The 17,827-nt window shown below is 36.8% G+C and overlaps 1 protein-coding gene across 1 annotated transcript; it reads right to left on the bottom strand.

The window, feature by feature from the left end:
* Positions 1-1,805: 1,805 nt before the first annotated feature.
* Positions 1,806-11,776, bottom strand: PTB3 (polypyrimidine tract-binding protein 3). Its single transcript, XM_086254290.1, has 15 exons — positions 11,628-11,776; positions 11,077-11,144; positions 8,250-8,321; positions 8,062-8,138; positions 7,817-7,898; positions 5,655-5,778; positions 5,238-5,302; positions 5,073-5,122; positions 4,890-4,931; positions 4,735-4,786; positions 4,574-4,631; positions 4,460-4,473; positions 3,656-3,763; positions 3,433-3,576; positions 1,806-2,462 (listed from the first exon to the last, which is right to left on the bottom strand). The coding sequence occupies exons 2-15, from the start codon at positions 11,131-11,133 to the stop codon at positions 2,073-2,075; spliced, it is 1,335 nt and encodes a 444-aa protein (XP_086110416.1). The 5' UTR covers positions 11,134-11,144; positions 11,628-11,776; the 3' UTR covers positions 1,806-2,072.
* Positions 11,777-17,827: the final 6,051 nt, after the last annotated feature.

The raw sequence follows: 17,827 nt of genomic DNA on the forward strand, positions 1-17,827 counted from the left end.
GTTATACTCATTTTTTTTTGGCCAATTGTTATACTCATTATTTATTTGATTTATTTCCTATATCATTTCCATACTTTTATAAACAATTTTTTGTTGAACTTACTTTTACCATTTCAAGGGTTGGTGAACTTGGTGGTGTTTATATCTCAATTTACATTTGAGTTCGTAGAGTTTATGGTCAAATTCGTGGAAGATTTGCATGTGTTGAGTGAACTCGCAAGTTGTTTGGTAGAACAAGCCCGAAGGTATACTGTACATGTTGTTCAATATAAACAATGTTTGATAGCAAACTAGTGAACGTATAAAGAGTATTTGATACCGGTCTACTGAACAAAAAAAAAAAAAAAAACCTCACTTAAATCCAAAAACATTTCAACCCAAGCCTCATTCAAAGGTTCTTAGAGGACAATTTGAGCATCCATTCATCAAAAACAATTTATTTGGATTAATGTGAGAGCTTCGGGACTATACTTATTTTAGGGTTTACTCAAGACTTTGGTTGAAGAATATGAATAAGTTGAAGAAAGATGAGTGAGTCTGATGTATTTGTTAATGTGAGCATATAAAGATGAATTTTTTAATGTTCTTTTTATTTTTTTTTGGTAACCAATGGTGTTCTGAACCAGTTTTTGCGCACTAAACTAATTACTTGGGCCGGTCAAAGATAGACAATTTACGACAGGCCTAGAGAATTCACAAGAAATTTTACCTCCCTTGTTGTCTGGCTCTAAGGGTCAAATTGAAGACTCGAACTCGGGTGCATGGATTTACAACTACACATCTGAATCAACTCCTCCAACACCTTGGAGTTAATTTTACAAATGGACAAACTAGTTTTTCCATTTAATTATTGAGATATATAATGAGCTAAAAGGTGGGTATCAATATAACCAGCATGTCCAAATATGCTCCCCCGTTTGTCTCATAAAGCCTTTAATAAAGGTTACAGACAGTACCCTTGTATTTCATAACATTTTGAAGAAATCTAGATGCACCAAAGGATTGGGTCAAGCACATCTAAGATATATATTTATATGTAAGAAGGATGTAATAATGGAAACTTAAAAGGCCACAAGTTCACTTTTGGTTTGAGCTAAGTTTCACTTTAATCCTTGTAGTTTCAATTATTAAGATTTTATTCATGTAGTTTATAAATTATTGCAATTCAAGAACATCTTAGCATTTTCATTCATCAAATCGTCAAATTTGTTGTGCTTTTGATTATATACTTTACATAACATTTCGATTTTGGTTATGTACTTTACATATTGTTAGTTGTTCAATGACCAATTTAACGAATTAATGAACAAAAATACTAACGTGTCTTTGAATTGTAACGATTTCTAAACTATATGACCAAAATCAAAACAATTAAAACTACATAGACCAAAATAAAACCTAATTCAAACTACAGGAACCAAAAGGAGAGAGAAGAGAAGAGAGAGGAGAGAAGAGAGGAGAGAAGATAGATGAGAGAAGAGAGAAGAGAGAAGTGGGAGGAAGAGGATGGACCATACATACATTTTCTAAACATTTGGTCAATGTGAGATAGCGAGAGAGGGAGAAAGATACAGAGAGAGAGAGAGAGAGAGAGAGAGAGAGAGAGAGGAGGAAGAAGAAGAATGTGGGAGACAATTACAAAGAGTAGCACATCAACCAATTGGGTGCGACAAAAATGACTATGGATTGAGAATACAACAAAGATGACCAGATTGGCCCGAATTACAAGAGATATACACATACGAGATGCCTCTTCTCAAAAAAAAAAAAAAAAAGGGTATTTTACCTCTTCCTATGCTTCAAAATTTTGCATCTCTACGAAATCACACCTAGCCTCGATATTTAAGAACCTGATAAATAATTTGATACAAGCACTGGAGATAAATAAGACCATAAAAGATAAAAGAGCAGATCCCTCCAATACAATTGCAAGCAAACACCATTACAAAGAAAAAAGACAGCAAAGAAGACCGTCAGCTCCACAAATTTTTTTTTTTTTTTCCAATTATAAAGCCTTACCCCTGCTCTGCTTTAGAATCCCCGTCCCCGTTATTTCTGAAGCTATAATGTTATCATATTGCCTGTAACTGGGAAAAGGAGATCCGGATTATTGACCCACCAAGCGAGGTAGCATGCTTGCACACAAGGGTTTCAGTAGCCTGCTCCTCAGTTTCATACAGAACTAAGGCCTGCTTCTTCCCATTCATCTCAAAGAGCTTCGTGCTGACAATGGTACCATGTTCCTCTAAGTGGTTCACAATCTCCTCTTCAGTGACTTCCTGAGGAAGAGAGGACAAGTGGATCATCTTCGTAGGGGAGCAGCAATAGCGATAGTTCTTTGCTGCATTACGGTTGAAGCGGTTGAGATTTGAGTTCATGTATTCATGTGTGTCGGCACCTTGGGTTATATTCGAATGCTTTGAGAAGTTGACCTCCAATCGCTTCCCAAACAGGATTGCACCCTATTTTACGAATTTGAAAAGGTATTGGTATCCAAAAAAGAGGACAACTTTTGTCACAATATAAGCTAAAGTTATACTACTGAAAACCAACGTTTACTTGCGCCAAAGATTATATGAATTAATCAACTTCTACACAATGCTTTCAAGAGACTCAGTCAAACATCAAGAACCATTATGATGCATCATCCAGAATAATATAGGTCATGATGCAACTATCCAAATGAAAAAAATAAAATAAAACAAAATAATAATAATAATAATAATAATAATAATAATAATAATAATAATAATAATAATAATAATAATAATAATAATAATAGCTACTTTCAAACTTAGCTGCCAAACTTCCAGTTCGCTTTCTTGTGAGTTCATTCCACCAATTAAACTTTTAGACATATGTTCCCTCCAATCCCGATATCATATAGAAAATTTCAACTGTAATCGACTATCTAAAAGGAAAAAAAATCTGCTCAACCCCAGAAAGAAAGAAAATTGTATGATCAGCAAATTGAAAATGTTAAGTCTCGACACCTTCCCTACCAACTCATAACTCCACTAACTGAAACTCCTTTGCTCTATCCACTGACTGGCTAAAAGCATCAACTACCAAGGTCAATAAGAAGGTGACAGTGGGTCACCGGGCGGAATATCAAGTTACATATATCACATAGACCCACCAAAAGACTCGAGTTACATATCATGCACTGAGAATTTCATTCCCTAGTGAGATTGACATGCCGTCACAATTTAATGACAAAATCATAATTGCTATTGTGAAATCATAAATGTAAACAAGTATAGCATATATCATATATATATATATATATATATATATATTGACATGCCGTCACAATTTAATGACAAAATCATAATTGCTATTGTGAAATCATAAATGTAAACAAGTATATCATATATCATATATATATATATATATATATAAATATATATGAGAAGTTTAAGCAAATCACACCTTTAAAAAGTGCACTGCCAATTCAGCCTGGAAGCCATCACCCATCTGCACAAGTGCATGGTCCGGTTTGTTCCGAAGAAGTTTAATTCTCACAATGTTTCCATAGATGGAGAACAGGTTAAAAAGCTTATCCTCATCTATTCTCTGAAGAAAAAAAAGCCAGCATGTCAAACATCTAAACCATAAGAGCAAGGATGAGGAAGGGGAGAAGGGGAGGACTTACATCAGGATTTAGATTTGAGACAAGGACTGTACACCTGTCATTTGTCCCACTTATGCCAGGAGGCAAACCTCCACCAAAGGCGGCCGCAATTGCAGCCGCATTAGCCATCTAGATACAAGGGGAAAAAGATAATTCAACTATTTATTATTTGCATTATTATATGAATATAAACACAGATATATGTAAGGTTCCACATATTCGAGATGGAGAGAATATCATAAAGTAGAAGCTAGAATATTTCTTCAAAAACTGAAGAACGTTCAAACCGAAACAATCATTATCTCAATCGAAAGTAATGAGCCTCCCAGTACTGGAAGGCTCCTTGCTTCAACTAGTTCTAGTGTTTCCTCAAATGGATCTCTTACTAGCTCTGATTGCCCAAAAACAGTATACAAGGCATACCCAGTAAACTTACTACCATAAATAAAAACTGAAACCACAGTTGCAATCCTCTTTATAAGGACAAATATAGGACAAGGAGATGCAAAGAGATCTCTGAGCAACATCCCATCTTATGCCCCTAATAGTGTAATTTTAAATAACACAATCCCCCCCTCCTACTCCCTTCCTAAAAAAAAGGAAACCCAGAACACAATAAGACAGAAAATGAACCAAACATGAACTAGTGGACACACACAACAGGGCTCCAGGAATGTTAGCACCAATCAGTCAATAATAATAATCAAGCAACAAGGAAAGAAGTCATCCACTAGACATTAAATATTTCCCACAATTGTGCAGGTAACATCCTCCGGTTCATGATTATCTAATACACATATCCAAGACGGCCTGAATAATACCAACCTGTGGAAATCCAACTGAGACACAAAAAAGAACGTACATATCAGTAAATGATTGTAGATCACAAGATTGCATTGAGCAAATAACTAACTAATATTCCTTAGACAAACAAATCACCTGCTCTAGCTCCAGTAGCTTGAAGACCATACATGCCTCCTGCATCACCATACCCAGGCTGTAGCACAAGAGAATAAGAATTTAAAATGGATGGGCTAGGGACAACTAGAGAGAAAATAACACGTGAATTAGAGATAACAACAAATTGCAATGGAACGCACCTGGGGGGATCTTCCTTTCTGTTCTGAAGGCAAATTGGGATTTGTGAAATCCCTGGGGAAAGGAAGAAAGAAAAAATGATTCAGCACTAACAGCAGGAATAATGTCAAAAAGATAAAAGGAAATAAAATTGCAAGTCCATTAGGTTCTAATCCACCTTGAACGCTCATTATTGTAGTTCACTTGTAACTCGTCAAGGCTGGATAATGAATAAAGATGAATAAATTAATATCCAGAATAGTTACTGAGGAACAAAAAAAAAAAATGATGACCAGTATCTGCATACAAATGCAAATTACAGAAAAATAATAATAATAATAATAGAAGCTTTGAAACCTACTTTGAGAACTGAATGTCCAGTTGACAGCAACCATCATAAATATTACGTCCCTATCAAGAGCCAATGTGTTAACCCATGCTCAACAATTAATAGAAAACCAGGATGCAGACCACAAAATAAGCTGCAGATCCAAAATGACAGGCAATATGAGTGTTTGAATAATACCTGCAGTGCAGTTCTAGCTGCAACAGCGCTCTGGCGTGACTGATACTGAATTAGGGCCTGAAAACCTACATAGTTGCACAAACAGGATGAAAATATATCACAACAAATAAAACATTTTGTTCATTGATCTGTTAGACTATGTTTTTTTTTTTTTCTCAATTACAAGGCATAAGGCATGTATACAGTAGCACTTCTGTAGATATTGTAAAAATAAAAATGCAAGCATCTTGCATTTTAGGAGTCGTTTATAATTACACTATACCATTGAATGGAAAATTAGAGAAAATATGACCTTTCCCACAAAAACAAGCACATATGAATCCAGCTAGGGATCAAGAGTCAACTTGAGAGTTGTAATCTAAAATAAAAGAGGCATAGACTGAGAAAGAAAGAGGAAGAAAACTTGTAGAAGCTGACCAGCTGACTTCTGGAATGTGACGATCTTCTCTACAAATCCATGAGGGAAAAACACTTGATGCAGCACTTCCACTGTTATAGGATAGAGCATGTGGTGAATTGTAACTAAGAGAATTCGGTTTGGCTGTGCATCCAGAGAGTGCCCGACAGCAGACCAGCATAGAGACAGAGGAGAGAGGAGAATAAATAGAAAAGTACAGATAGAGAAAGACGAAATTACAAGGCATATAAAATATTTAATTAATATGGAAAGCGTATAAAATATTTAACCTCAAAAAGATAGAAAGCGTATAAAATATGGAAAAGACGAAAGGATTAAGATAAGAATTGAATATAGGTGCCTGTAAAGAAATTCAGAACAAGCTAGACTTATGTAATCCTATACTTTTGGATACATTATCGAATCTAGAAAACCCCTGTTAACCAAGGATTGGGCGATCTTCTAAATTTGAACAATAATCATCAGATCAAATTGGACAACCAAAGATTAATAACCATTTTAAAACGTCGAAAAAATTAAATTTTAAGAATTCGCAATGCTCAATTAGAAGGCGCCATTTAGACATAATAAAGAGATTAGGTTATATGCTTCATAAAGAAAAGGAAGAAAAAAGAAAGAAAGAAAATTCTCTTACTCAGGTTAAATACGCACACAGTCCAGTAATCCAGCTATTCTAAGGCAAGCATGCAGATGAGGCACTGGAATTACACATCATCAATAAAATTAAAAAAACTATTGCAGCCTTCATGAGCAACTAAACCTATCTTGTATCATGTGATTTATATGGAATTTCTCTGGACTACTCTTGAAAACTCATTTGGCTGAAATGCTATAACTTGCTAAAGAAACTAGAAGAAACACAGAAGTGGAAAAAAGAACTGAATGTAACTGATGAGTCTTCACAAGGGCACAGATGAAGAAGGAAACAAATTAAATTTTGAGCAAAGAGAATAATTACAATCATAATAATTATGCAGTACATAGAATACTTTTTTGAGTAAATATACCAAGCTGTTTTTTCTCTACCAAAATATATAACCCCACTAGCCCACATGCCACTTCCATCTCCATTGGAAAATACAAGCCCACTATTTCCTCATTAATTACACCAGATTTTGTATTACAAGTCATTAGTTACACCACATGCCACTTCCATCTCCATTGGATAATACAAGCCCACTATTTCCTCATTAATTACACCAGATTTTGTATTAAATTAAAAACCATTCACAAAGGCACAAATGAAGAAGGAAACACTATTCTATTTGAGTGGAGAGAATAATTATAATAGTAATAATGAATTATGCAGTAGATAGAATACTTTTTTTGAGTAAATATACCAGGTTATTTTTTCTCTACCAAAATATATAACCTCACTACCCCACATGCCACTTCCACCTCCATTGGATAATACAAGCCCACTATTTCCTCATTCCAGCTTTTTTTATTACATTAAAACCCTTCTACTCGGTACTACCTTACCCATTAATTACACCACTAAACCCCTCTCCATTTTCGTCGTTTAGAAGCCCAAGCCCCTCTCTCACTCCCCAGACGATTCAACTCTCTCTTTCATTTGCAGGAGGTACAACAGCAGCAATCCCACCCTTTTTCTCACACTTGTTTTTCTCTCTTCTACAAACCCATATTTGAAACTTCCATTAGCATTCAAAGCCGATCCAGATCTAGTGGTAGCTGGTGCTTGGGTGTTTGAGTTTCTATAACAAAAACGGAAGAAACCAGTTTGCTCTGTAAAATACGAACATCTGCAAATGTTGCCAAAATTTCCACCAAATGTTGGCAATATGTCAACGAATATCCATGATTCTCTCCAGTTTCCTCTGAATAAAATAATTTAATGGGTACGTCGCCAAAATTTTGGTGACATCTTGGAAGAAACTTTCTTACTCCCACATCTATATAGAGGAAACCAAGATCTTGATACTGGCAAAATATCTGATCGATATGTCAATATTTTTGAGGTAACCAAGATCTCGATACCAGCAAAATATCAGATTGATATGTCAATATTTTCATCACTGGCTGTATTCAACTCATTTATACTAGAAACACAGTAAAAAGTACTATTATCACAAGAAGGTGCTCAATTCTAAAGTTTAATAACTTTCCTACAGAAATATCAGGCATACAAGGTACCAACCTCATCTCCTCGTCCTTGGGCATTCTGATACATTGTCGTTAGTTCTTGATGTGATGAGAACTGGACATAAACATTCCTCCCCCTAGGAAAGTATAAATAAAGATTAGAAACACATGGCATATTGAAGACTAAACCAAAAATATGGAAACAAACTGTTATTTTGACTACTCTGCAAATCACAATGATATTTATGGAGTTTGCTTGCCAGGGTGCTCTAAATAGAAAACCAAGAAACATCTTCATACCTTATGGCAGGTTGAACATTTGCATAGAATTGCAGCGCACTCACTGCAGCAGCAGTATCTTGCATTTGGATAAGAGCCTGCACACAAAGCAGCATGACACATCAAATATTAGCTTTGTCTTAAATTTAAAACATAAACCGGTGTCTCCACCATGGGTGAATGATATTTTAACAATAAAAATAAAAAACCTGATTTTTTGCACGGAGCATCACAAGCTTAGTTATGACTCCAAATGGCTGAAATAGCTGAAGCAAATCATTCTGGTATGAACAAAATAAGATACATCAGAAAATATATTGATAGTAATGAAAGTACAATAAATCCAAAAGATATCATAACATGTAAAAATGACAAAATTAAACTCCTTTAAAGAGAAAAGTACTTCTCTACAACAGCGATTCCTAAACCATGTCAGGTCAATTCTCTTGTCATTTAGTTTTTCTTTGCATTTTGCACTTAACTCCATTTATATAATTCCCTCCTTACTATAAAAAATTTCACACTTATTGCACTGCTAATTCTGATTACGTAGTACAACTGTACTTCTCAAAGTTAAACAACGTAAATATACAATGATTTCACAACATATTGACTCACAAAGCTGGATAAGTTCATAATCTAAGATGAACCTCCTCCATTTCTGAGACCCTTTCTTACCTTTTGAGCAAAAAATATTGTTTTAGATTTTATTAACTTTCCAGTATCCAACCTTGCTAGATTAGTGAAACATCAATTTCAGAAACATGATTTTCTTCTCAATTCCAACCTTCTTTTGTGAGTTTCTCTAAATTATTCGCTTTTTTTAATAAGAGCTCTCTAAATTATTTGATCGATCTCAACATTGGCAACAAGGTCAAAAGTCGAAACTCGAACCTACCCCTTATTTTTATAAGCTCAACCCACACTTAGACAAAAGGAACGATCATCATGTTAGTGTTTATTCCCTTGGCTTGTGTTGGCATAAGACGGTCTAAAGTGAATTGACTTGTTTTCTGGTTTCTATTACACAAAGAACATCTCTTTAAACATAAACAAACCAATATATAGTCATGTTAGTCATGCAGGACAAGAACTATGGGTCAAATATAATCAACAAATTAAAATTTCTGTATAAATATTATTGCAAAATTCAGAATTTTAGAGTTTAGGAATATTGCTTTAGGTATTATAGTTTGATTAACTAAACTTCAGTCCTAATGGGGTGTGTTGTTCCTTTTTTTCTAATCAAGTAAACAATCGTGTTAATAAGAACAAGGGCTAAAACCCCTCACAAGATATAAATTTACAACTGTAGTAAAATTTTATTCCTTTTGAAAAGACAAGTGAAGTAAATCTTGAACTCTGTGAATCTAGCTCAACTGCATTCCGCGTGTTTCTTTAAAAAAAATAAAAAACGTCTACTGCTTACATTTGTAGCATTGAACCACCCAAAAAGAAGACTAATAAAAAAACAGTCTTTGACTACAAAACTGTAACTTCTTTGTCCTAAAATGCATCTATTTCTCTCTGAAAGTTTATTGGAAGAGCAAACTTTCCAGTTGCCACCAACCCAAGGCAAGGCAACTGAGCATGGCACCACTCATCAAATACCAATAGGCAGTACTCGCACACTTCTTGAGCAACAGGAAAATTTATTCTGCCTTTTAGCACGTGATGCAACATGGTTTGGTAAAACAATTCCTCTACTCACTAATTGATACATCATTAAACACTTATCTAGAACTGTTGTCCATACCCGGGACGGGGAAGGGGGGAGGGAGGTGGAATATACTACTGTAGGTATACCCGCCAAAACAAAAATCAGCTTTATCAGCTGCTCAAAATAAAGACACCAAAGAAGCAAGCAATTTCCTCCAACTCTCGGTCATGGAAGTTCTTAACAAAAACAAACAGTCCACAACTCGGCTCCTTGCTGCTAGGACAAGTAGTGACTTACCCAGGCATTCTTGTTCCCCACCAAAACAAAGAGAGAAGGGAATGCGTCACGCAAAAGATTCCTCACCACACCAGCCATCAAGCCAAAACTTTACTCAGCTTCCTAAGAAAACCTTGAATCTCACTTTCTTCAAAAAAGGATCCAAACCTTCCATAGTTTGAAACCATCACTCTCTGTCTACTAGACAATCATACTTCTACTACACCACCTCCCTCCACAACCATTTCCCTAAGAAAGCTTGGTTAAGACCGCCAAGCTCCCTAGGAAGCAAACTTTCCTCCACTCCACAGGACGGAATTTAAATTCTTCACCAATCCCTAACCATAGAGAGTCCCTTCGAAACTTCTCTACATAGCCACCCACACTGGTGTCAAATTAGAGTCACTCACCCCCACCTCCTTCCCTCTTTCGATAGGAAGCTCCTCTCCCAAACCCCAAGTCTCTCTTTCAAACACTCCAAAATTGAATCCTGAACCAACCGTTCGTTAAAGGAAGCTCTCATTGGTAGTTCAAGATAGGAAATCAATATGCTTTTATGCTTATAAAATAAACCTCTAAGTCGTTAAATAAAATGATGAAATTGGGTGTGTTAATGTTATTCTTTGAAATTAAGGTTTTATTTTATACCGATAAGTACGCGTCTAAGTTTGTAAATGAAATGAGCCTCTTTGATGAATAAAATTTATCTCTATCTCTATGAGACTTTTCTCCCTATGGTGGATGGCATAGCTTCACCTGCAGGATTCAAAAGCTTTTCTTTGTCACTTCCGCAACGTCAATTAGACAGAGGGGTACTAGTTAACATAATTGTTCGAATACGAAAAGTTAAAAAAAGGAAAAAGGAAGATTGAGAGAAGGAGGCATGTTTGAACACCTCATTATGTGTACATTTACATATCAATTCACTCTATGCTTCTGGGTGCCCGTGAATTCGACCCAATTAGAAGATTTTGACAATCAGACAACTTTTGTTGAGCCAATAAAGGAAATCTTAAATTTAAAAGCAACTGAATCTAGGCATTCACATAAGAAGAGTGAGGGAGGCATTCACAGAGGCAGACTGAAGGATAGAAACATACTTCAGAAATTTCATGCCCCACGTTTCGAACGTGAATAACCTTAGATGGTTCTGTCATTGTAGAAAACCCTGCAACAAACCCAATCACATATTAGCAATTTTAGGAATACAACCCCAAAATGAATTGTTTGCTTGACTTCCTATGCATAGCAAGGCACATTCAAAATTTCAATAACACCACCAAATGTACCAGATGAAATGGCTTTAAATTCATAAGTCCCTCCAAATAAGAAAAATAAACCCTTAAGACAGTACCAATGAAAACACAAAAAAACAAAAAAAAAACAAAAAAAAAGTGTTGGATTTGTTGAACAAGGTGTAGCTGACCAAATGAAAGAGAGCGTGTACAACTCAAAACCCTAAAGACCAGTTTGGTTGCCGAGAAATCAAAGGAGAGAACAAGCTGAAATATCAAACACGTCTGTCCAGTGACAGATCCCAGCTATAACTTTTCCCTCGCTATTTCTCCGCAACCAAACGCTCTGTACCTTCACTCAAAGTAAATGCTTAACGATATCGAAAACGAAAAGTGAGAGAAAAGAGAGGGCTTGCCTGTGAGAGAGAGAGATAGAAAAAGAGAGAGAGAGAGAGAGAGAGAGAGAGAGAGAGAGAGATCGAAGAAGTTGAGAGGAACTCAGTCAGGGCTGCAGAGATCGAGTGCTTGACATGTAAATTGCGAATGTTGTTTACAGATGATTAGATTCCAAATTTCCAAGTACACAAAAAGAGTACAAACACCCACCCAATATACCCTAAACTTGGAGTTTTCGCACGTGCGAATCCAGTTTGTAGAACTGGGACCCCTTGGCATTGGGCCCAATTATCCAAATTCTACAAAAAAAAAAAAAAAAGTTTCTATGCATTTATAGAAACATCCACAAAAATTTCATCTCTTAAACTAATGATCCAAAAAAATTTCTTTCATTTTAGTTAATCATGTTAATTTAATTTAGGTTAAACAATTTTAGGCATTCCACACCACCCGATATGGTGGTATACATTAGGATGTAAAATTGTCAATTTTTTAGTTTAGGGTTTTGGATTTTAGTTATGTCCAAATCAAAAAATTAAATCCTAAACTTTAAGCGATAAATGGTGTCGATCAGCCCGAAATAAAATGTTTTTAAAGTTTTTCTTGGTAGATCAATTGACATAAATCTGTCAACTAATCCATTGCATGCTAAGTTTAACAATATGATCAATTAATTGTAACTTTTCACTCAATTGTATGTTATAACTGTCACTTAATTACATGTTGTAACTGATTAGTAGTAATTTTTCATATGTACTAATTTTTTTACTTGTTTTGTATTGGTGTATTAATTTCACAAGTATATGGGATTGCCTCCCTTTTTTCTCTCTTCACTCTCCTCAAATCTCCTCCCATCGACATTGAGCGATCCAGGGGGAGTGGGGCGCTGGCCCTTCTTACTGGCCCTCTCCTCTCCCCATGCCTCTTCCATTTTGTTGCTTTAGTGTTGTTGCGTTTTTCCCTCTCTAGCCCCTTCACCCACCCCACCTCCCTTGTACTCGCGACTTTTCTTCGTGTTTGTTTCTTTCCCTTTTTCTCCTAGGTTGTTCTGTTTTGAGTTTAGATGCTCAGTTTTGGAGAGTTTTCTCCAGTTTTCTCAGCCTCTGGTTCTCATTACTTTGTATTTGGAAGTCACTATTACCACCGGAGCCGGTCCTTTTTCCACCACTACCTTTCAGTCTGTCATCAAGATCAGATCTATCAGATCTTTAGTGATGCTGGTTGGTTCATGGCTTGTTCTTTGATGCCTCACTGGCTTCGGTGTTTGCTCGATGCCAATGATTTGAGATCTGGGAGTTTATGTGGGCTTCTCTGCTCTATAATTTCCCACGGTGGTCCTTCCTTTCGATCTAGGTGGCGAGGTCTCCCTAACCTATCCTGTATACTTAGGGTTAGAATCTGTTGTGTGTTGGACCTACTTGTATGGGCTTTGTTTGGTTGTAAGATTTCAATTGGTTGGGTCCACTTGGTTAGGTATTGTCCTTTGTCATGTTGTAAGCCTTTGGGCTTTCATTTTGTATTTTCTCCCTTTTTGGCTGTTTTAATGCAATGACTGCGATTATTAAAAAAAAAAAAAATTTCACAAGTATTTGTATCCGAGCTCTCATCTTCTTCTTTCTTGCTCATTTCTTTGCTCTTTAGTGTTTGGAGCCTTTCTTGCTTCTTCTTGTTTCTAAATCTTTGTTGATATGACCAGTTGATCATGATTTTGGTGGTGGGTTTGCAGTTTTCTTGAGTGGGTTTGGTTGGGGGGTTTGCAGGTTCAATTTAGTAAAGCAAATTATGATTTTTTGTTTGAGTGAATTAAAAATAACAAACATGTGTCTGGTGATGGTATCTTCATAAATAATGTGAAGTTGGTGTAGAATGACAAAGGTGTAACACGGTGGCTTGCTTTGTAAATAAAATGAAATTAGCGCATTTTTTGTCCATTTGAAGCATACTTATTTTAGATTTGACATAGCCGTAAGACCTTTCACAATAGTTAGAGTGAGAGTGATATAAGGGTCATGTATGGCTTTGGCTCTCATGTAGTGGGCCGGAATATTGAGGCCCCGTTTATTTGGCCGTAATGCTACAATTGGAATAGGTATTGTATTCCATTCCTTAACTATGTAGTAATGTAATGACTTTTACCTTTTCATTCTAATGTTTGGAACAATTTAGTAATTGAAAATATGGAATGATTTGTAATGGAGTAAATAACAGCACTTTTCCAATTTTATCCTTTTCTTTTAACTTATCAAATTTGAGAGAGGGAGAGAGAGGAGAGAAGAAGGAGAGATAGAGTGGGAGAGAAACTGCTGTATTGTTCGACAAAAAAAAAAAACTCCTTATCGGATCAGTTCAAGGAATTTCAAGATAACAATAATTTTTTAATTTGGACAATTATATCTTTTTCTTAATCTCTTTATGTTGATGATGAACCCAGAAGTTCCTCTGTCAATTGGTTGTTTCCAGAATTAAAAGGATCAAACTCGTCCCCCTCCTTCAATTGCTTCGAATATCGGCATCAATGGGTTTTCTCCAAGTCGCAGAGGATAAGGAAAGTTGAGAAATTATAATCAACTTAATTAATTGATATATAATTTATTGTTGAAGATTGATTAATGGGGTTGAAGATTGACATAGATATATCCTACGGTGGTGCTGCTATGTGCAGAATAGAAAGAAGAACATCCATAGTGGTAAAAAATTATTATCAACTTAATTAATTGATATATAATTTGTTGTTGAAGATTGATTAATGGGGGTTGAAGATTGACATAGATATATATATATATATATATATATGTATATCCTACGGTGGTGCTGCTATGTGCAGAAAAGAAAGAATAACATCCATGGTGGTGGAAGAGGAGGAAGTGATTTAGAAAAAAGGAAAAAAAAAAAAAAAAAAACTCTTTTTTATTAATTTTTCTTCTTCCATGGAGGAGGGATCAGGTGGGGTGGTAGGAGGCATGGCAGATCTGCCATGGAACAAAAGAATGGAGGAGGACGAGAGGAGTGAGTTTTATGTTTTCAATTTTTAAGTAGTCATATAATGAGAGGGTAATTATTGTAATTTTACATTCTAGCTAGTGTGGGAATAGAAATACCACCTCCCTTCCGGCATTTCTATTCCACCTCTTATTAGGAATTGAATTACGGTCAACTAAGGTCAATTCCTTAGTACATTTCCCTTACAAGCCAGCCAAACACCATATTTGGATGGAATGGGAATTGAATTCCCATTCCTGCTCTAGATTCCGTCCAAACAAACAGGGCCTGAGAGTACTGCAATGTGAAGGCAATACGTGAGACCTAAGCATGGGTCCAAGTGAGTGCAATGGAGGCTTAAAGGTCATGGGTGGTGGGGTCCACCCATGTAGAATAAAAGGTAGCCTTCACTAGCAGATGAGTGGCCTACAACATGGGCCCGCATGACAGCACCCAGCTAGCCACTCCCTTGGGCGCGTGTGTGTGAGATCCATGGTCCAGATTGTTGTGACCGTTGCTGATCAACGGTCCGGATTTGTTGACTATTATTTTTTTATCACATCGACTGTTGTGGGCTGGTGATGTGACGTCATTTGGGCGCTCCGAAAAAATGATTGTTGCTCATCCAATAGCTCACATTGTTTGTCTGTTAATTTCAAATATAAGATTCATTAAAAATCCTAAACAAATCATAAAAATTCTGAAAAATTGCCAAAAAAACAATTCTAACGGCTAGTTTAACATTTTTTTTTCTTCTATAAATTGGTCATTCTTACCCCATATTTTCACTCACTTACCTATATTTTGCATACTAAATTGTTGTGAATTTCAAATATTAAAAAATACCAAACAACTAGAAAGACTATTTGGTGGAGATAAAATAGAGAAATTAAAATTTAGGTAATAAAATAAAATATTCAATATTGACCTTATATTAAAGATCTCTTTATAATAAAACTAATGGTATATTTTTTTATAAATATTTAAGTTCTAAATTATAACTTAACCATCACTTAATCTCAATTAAACTGAATTTAATTAAGTACACAGATATGAGTCTCAGCACATATGATTATCACTCTCCAATCACAAAATCACTTTTCAAGCTACTGTCTAGCTATCATATTCACCCAACCATTGTGGAAGGCGTAAGTGATACCGGTTGTCCTTCTCATTAATATTATTAATAGTCCGGCCCTAGAAGTCAGCGCACTTATTTTCTTAAATTGGACACTTTCTACTTTAAAAAAGTTGAAAAACTAGCCAATTTTGAATCATAGGTGAACACTTACCTTAAACAAAGTTGACAACTACCAAGTTTTGAATAATATAAAAGCCATACAATATGATAGGCATGGGCATCGGGCGGGTGGGTTGGCTTGGAGCCCAACCCATCTTCGACTAAACGGGTCGATGAGAGTCGGCTCGGGTCTTTGTCGGGGACAGGTCGGAAGCAGTCGGAAACGGCTTGGCCGAGAATGAGAACGAGAAGACTGAGGAGAAGAGAAGAGAGAAGGGAGAAGGGAGAAGAGAGAAGAGAGAGGTTTCCCTAAGTTCAAACCTCCTGCAACTCTCTCTCTCGCCTGTCATTCTCTCGCGGCTCGGCTCGGCTTCGACGGGCGGTAGAGGACGGAACCCGCCACCCGAGCCGCCTCTATCGGGGTAGGTTGGCTTGAGGCTAAATGGTCGGCGGTGCGGTCGGAGCCGCGGGTCGGACGGGTTGATGCCCACCCCTACAATAGGAAGATAAAAAAATTGAGATGTGAATTGAAACATTAGTTCATATGTCAATCCTATGCTGGTGCTTTGAGCTTATATAATGAACATAGAGCAAATTACAATTTAGTACGTCAATTTTACATATTGTTTCAATTTAGTACTCCAACTTTGAAAACTTGTAAAAAAATACCTCAACTTTCAATTTGTGTCAAAATAGTACCTCCGTTAGTTTTTCTGTCAAATAAACCGTTATCTGCTGATGTGTCAGAGGTATTTTCGTCTTTTTATCCATATTTAAAAATTAATAATATTTTTAAAACTTTTAAATAAAAATATTTCCTAAAAATATTGCTTAAAATAAATTAAAATAAAAAATTATTTTTCCCCCTTCCTCTTCCCCAGCCCGCCCCCATCCTCCTCCCTCTCCCAGCCCGACGTCGCTCCCTTCCCCCCACCCCCAGCCCCGTTGCCCCCCACCCAGCCCCTCCCCTCTCTCTCCCTCCCACCCCAGCCCCAGCCCCAGCCCTGTCACACCCCCTCCCCTTCCCTAGCATGCCCCACCCCCCACCCAGCCTCATCCACCCAATCTCAACCCTGTTCCCTCCCCTCCTAGCCCTCACCCACCCTCCCCTTCCCGCCCCTACCCAGCCCACCCCTCCCACCCCATTGTTCCAACCCACCCCCACCCTACCCCCTCTCACCCATCGTTTCGACCCACCCTCTCCCTTCTCTCCCTGCCCTCCCCCTCCCCCCGCACACCCCCTCCCCCCAGCCCCAGCCCCAGCCCCAGCCCCAGCCCTGTCGCACCCCCTCCCCCCTCTCCCTGCCCCAGCCCCGTCGCACCCCCTCCCCCCTCTCCCTACCCGACTCACCCACTTCCCCCAGCCACCTTACCCAACCCCAACCCTAACCCCAACCCAGCCCCTCTCCCCGACCCACCCCCCTTCACCACTCCCCCCACCTTTACCCAAAACCCCAACCCAGGCCCCTCACCCCACCAACCCGACCCTCCCAAATTTTTTTAATTTTTAAAAGTTTTTATTTATTTTTAAATTTTTTTTATTCAAAAGTTTAAAAAAACAAAAATACTTATGTCATGTCAGTAAATAACGATTTATTTAACAGAAAAACTAACGGAGACACTATTTTGATATAAAATAAAAATTGAAGTACTTTTTTACAAATTTTCAAAGTTGAGTTACTAAATTAAAATAACATATACAATTAAGATACTAACTTGTAATTTACTCATAAACATATTATTATGAAGGGATTGCTTTTAAAATGCCAGTTATTGTAATCAAGAATTTTGATACCACCTCTCCTTTGTTTCAGGCTACTCGCAAAAAAAGAAAATAAATAAACAAAATAAAACCATGGTAATGGTTAAGCCATGACTGAACAAAAAACAATTGGTGGATCAATCGTTCAAGGAATTTATAAAAAATCCAAAATTTTGCATCAAAGATGAGGAAATCAATCATTAAGGAAATGAAGTAAAGACAACTATATTAGAAAACAA

This window comes from Dryas octopetala, chromosome 8, assembly GCF_963921425.1.
Source record: "Dryas octopetala chromosome 8, drDryOcto1.1, whole genome shotgun sequence".
NCBI classification, from domain to species: domain Eukaryota; kingdom Viridiplantae; phylum Streptophyta; class Magnoliopsida; order Rosales; family Rosaceae; genus Dryas; species Dryas octopetala.

Excerpts from the sequence above, each read along its gene's own strand:
- PTB3 (XM_086254290.1), bottom strand. The coding sequence starts at position 11,133 with ATGACAGAACCATCTAAGGTTATTCACGTTCGAAACGTGGGGCATGAA. Across the intron at positions 8,322-11,076 it reads TGGGGCATGAAATTTCTGAA|AATGATTTGCTTCAGCTATT; the intron begins GTATGTTTCTAT and ends TGTTCATACCAG. Across the intron at positions 8,139-8,249 it reads TGCTCCGTGCAAAAAATCAG|GCTCTTATCCAAATGCAAGA; the intron begins GTTTTTTATTTT and ends CTTTGTGTGCAG.